This window comes from Argentina silus, assembly GCF_951799395.1.
Source record: "Argentina silus genome assembly, chromosome: 21".
NCBI classification, from domain to species: Eukaryota; Metazoa; Chordata; class Actinopteri; order Argentiniformes; family Argentinidae; genus Argentina; species Argentina silus.
Window position 1 is genome coordinate 5,383,509 of NC_139675.1, and position 2,452 is coordinate 5,385,960.

At 44.1% G+C, this 2,452-nt stretch overlaps 1 protein-coding gene across 1 annotated transcript in view; it reads left to right on the forward strand.

The window, feature by feature from the left end:
* Nucleotides 1-379: 379 nt before the first annotated feature.
* Nucleotides 380-2,452, forward strand: part of chrnb3a (cholinergic receptor nicotinic beta 3 subunit a) — a gene marked incomplete at both ends in the record, with an annotated part of 14,292 nt that continues 12,219 nt past the window's right edge. The window contains one exon of the mRNA XM_083693365.1: nucleotides 380-440. Within this exon, the coding sequence (XP_083549491.1) occupies nucleotides 380-440 (61 nt within the window). The remainder of the gene's footprint in view (nucleotides 441-2,452) is intronic.

Consider the following 2,452-nt stretch of genomic DNA (forward strand, 5'->3'; position numbering starts at 1 on the left):
TCTCTTTCCTTCTTCATCCGCTCCCGGGTCAGCCCCCCTCACCGTTCATCGGATTCTGCTTGTGTGCACGGACTAGCGGCTCAAGCATCCACACCGGGACATCACGGAAACGTCAAGAGAAAACCGGCAGAGGAGGAGGAGATCTACTCTATAAAACAAGCAGTCGGTACCGGACAAAACGGAGTAACAACATCGCTTTCTTCGGGTCCTTCGTTTTTTAAACGTTACATCGCTCTATAACGGCTAACAAGCACGCCCCGTGGTGAAAGGACCGGGTGTTTATTGTAACCGTGCAAAACGCTACAGGCTACGGGACTGCGTACGCAGAAAATGATATAATCCACCGTGAAAACGAACCGAATCGGTGCGGTGAGGGAGCATGAAGTTTGCGGTTGCTGTGTTGTGGTTGTCCTTCGCGGTCGGCGATGCTACGATTGAAGGTAAGTGTGATGGGACAAGACACAGCTGAATCGTTATGTGTAGCCTACACTATCATAGTTTAATATACATAGTTAAATGCGTTGTGTTATCAGACTATTCTCGTGAATGCTTTAGATCCACAACTTTGCCCCATTAAAATGGTCTCAAACACAAACATTTCTGCAGCTGCATCCGGAAACCTTGAACGAATCCAAAAAATTGGACAGTTATAATTTTTCGTTGCAGTCCTGGAGACTTCAGATTCCCACCTGAATCAAATAAATCTGCCTCGATATCCACGAGGTCAGGTGAACGCAATAAGCTACTGTACACAGAGAACATGATTTATTAAACGGGTGGGTGCGTAGCGCCCTCCTTGGGCTGTGTCCTTGAATTAAAAACAAACAAACTATAGCCTTAAGCCTATTATGGTGGACGTTGGGGAAAAACATTAACCATCAACATAATCTATTAGGCCAACTTGTAGCCCAACGGAAACTATTATTACCATCAGCTTGTCTGTCATTGATGTAACATATCGTTTCCCTTTCTCATATATCACTTACATTGCACGTGTGTTCACCTTATTTACAAGGCCCACATGTCACAATAGGCCTGTTATGCCTATTGTAGGCCAAATTATTTTGATGAGGCTTCGGTGTCCTATTTAGCATTTGTTTAGGCTGCTATTTAATATTGCAGTTACATCTGCTGGTACATTATAGTGAAAAGAAAGTGTGTGTGTGTGTGTGTGTGTGTGTTTAGCTACAGCACTTTAATATGAGAATGGAGTCTCTGCAAGGGCCCCACATAAATCCTACCTGTCAACAGTGTGTGTCTGTGAGAGAGAGACGGAGACAGAGAATACACATACTGTACAGTTATAGAGGTTAACAGAGTGATGAAAATATATGCATGATGATGTACCTCTGAGACCTTTACCTCCAAGTTCTGTTTTAGGATCAGCTCCCTGGGCTATGTTTGTCCTTAACTGGTAGGAATCACATTAGAGACTGTTCCTGGACCAGCCATTAGGGCAATGTTAACAGACTGACATAAATCAGATGACAGGAGACCACACACACACACACACACACACACACACACACACACAAACAAACACACACTTCCCTGCAAATGTGGTCATACCTCATCAAGATGGCTCAGCTCAGTGACCAGGTCATTTAATCATATCTTGCATTCAGATAGAAGAGTTCTATGTAAATAGATGTGACAGGAGAACTGATATGGCCACACACTGTAGTGAACGCCATAATCTCCACCTACAAAAGCTTTGGACGAGTATTGTCTGGAATAGAATGTGTTTGGTGTGACTGAGAACTGATCATCTCACACTGGCGCTTCTCACAGTTAACTCACGTTATCCCCACACAGAAATATACTGGATCTATCACTATGTTAGAACAACTATCTGTGTATTCTCCGTGCCAGTTGGTAGCCATTTTGTGCCAAGAACGACCCCATGTCCCCATCCCAGATCAGCAGTTGCACCGGATGGGGTGACAAAATCCATTTCATCCCATTGCATCTGAGAGATGGGTTTTCAGTAAGCATTTTGGATTGTCTTTGATGGTAACATTAGCAGTGTACTGTGTCTATATCTGTTCTTTTCTCCTCCACATTGTTCTAATTTCCCCTCTCAGTGGTAGGTCCCATCATGACTCCACAGTGAACAGATGGTGCCACGGTCATGGGGAGCATACCATTGTCTCTCCCACGGGGTGTTATATTCGGTAGATGTGGGGGTTTTCTTAGAGCGCTGGGTTACCCCTGTGTTGGGTCAATCACTGACAAAGATCACCTGCACACATACCTACACACCTACACACACACACACACACACACACACACAATTTGGCGCGTCACTGTAAGTTTCTTGAGTGCTTAGATATCATAGACACTTCAGCTCATCCTACAACTGATAGTATGGGCCTTTTATTTGTCAAACATTCATAGTGATATCCTGATTGGCGAGCACAATGGACAATCTTCATGTCATATTCAGTTATCT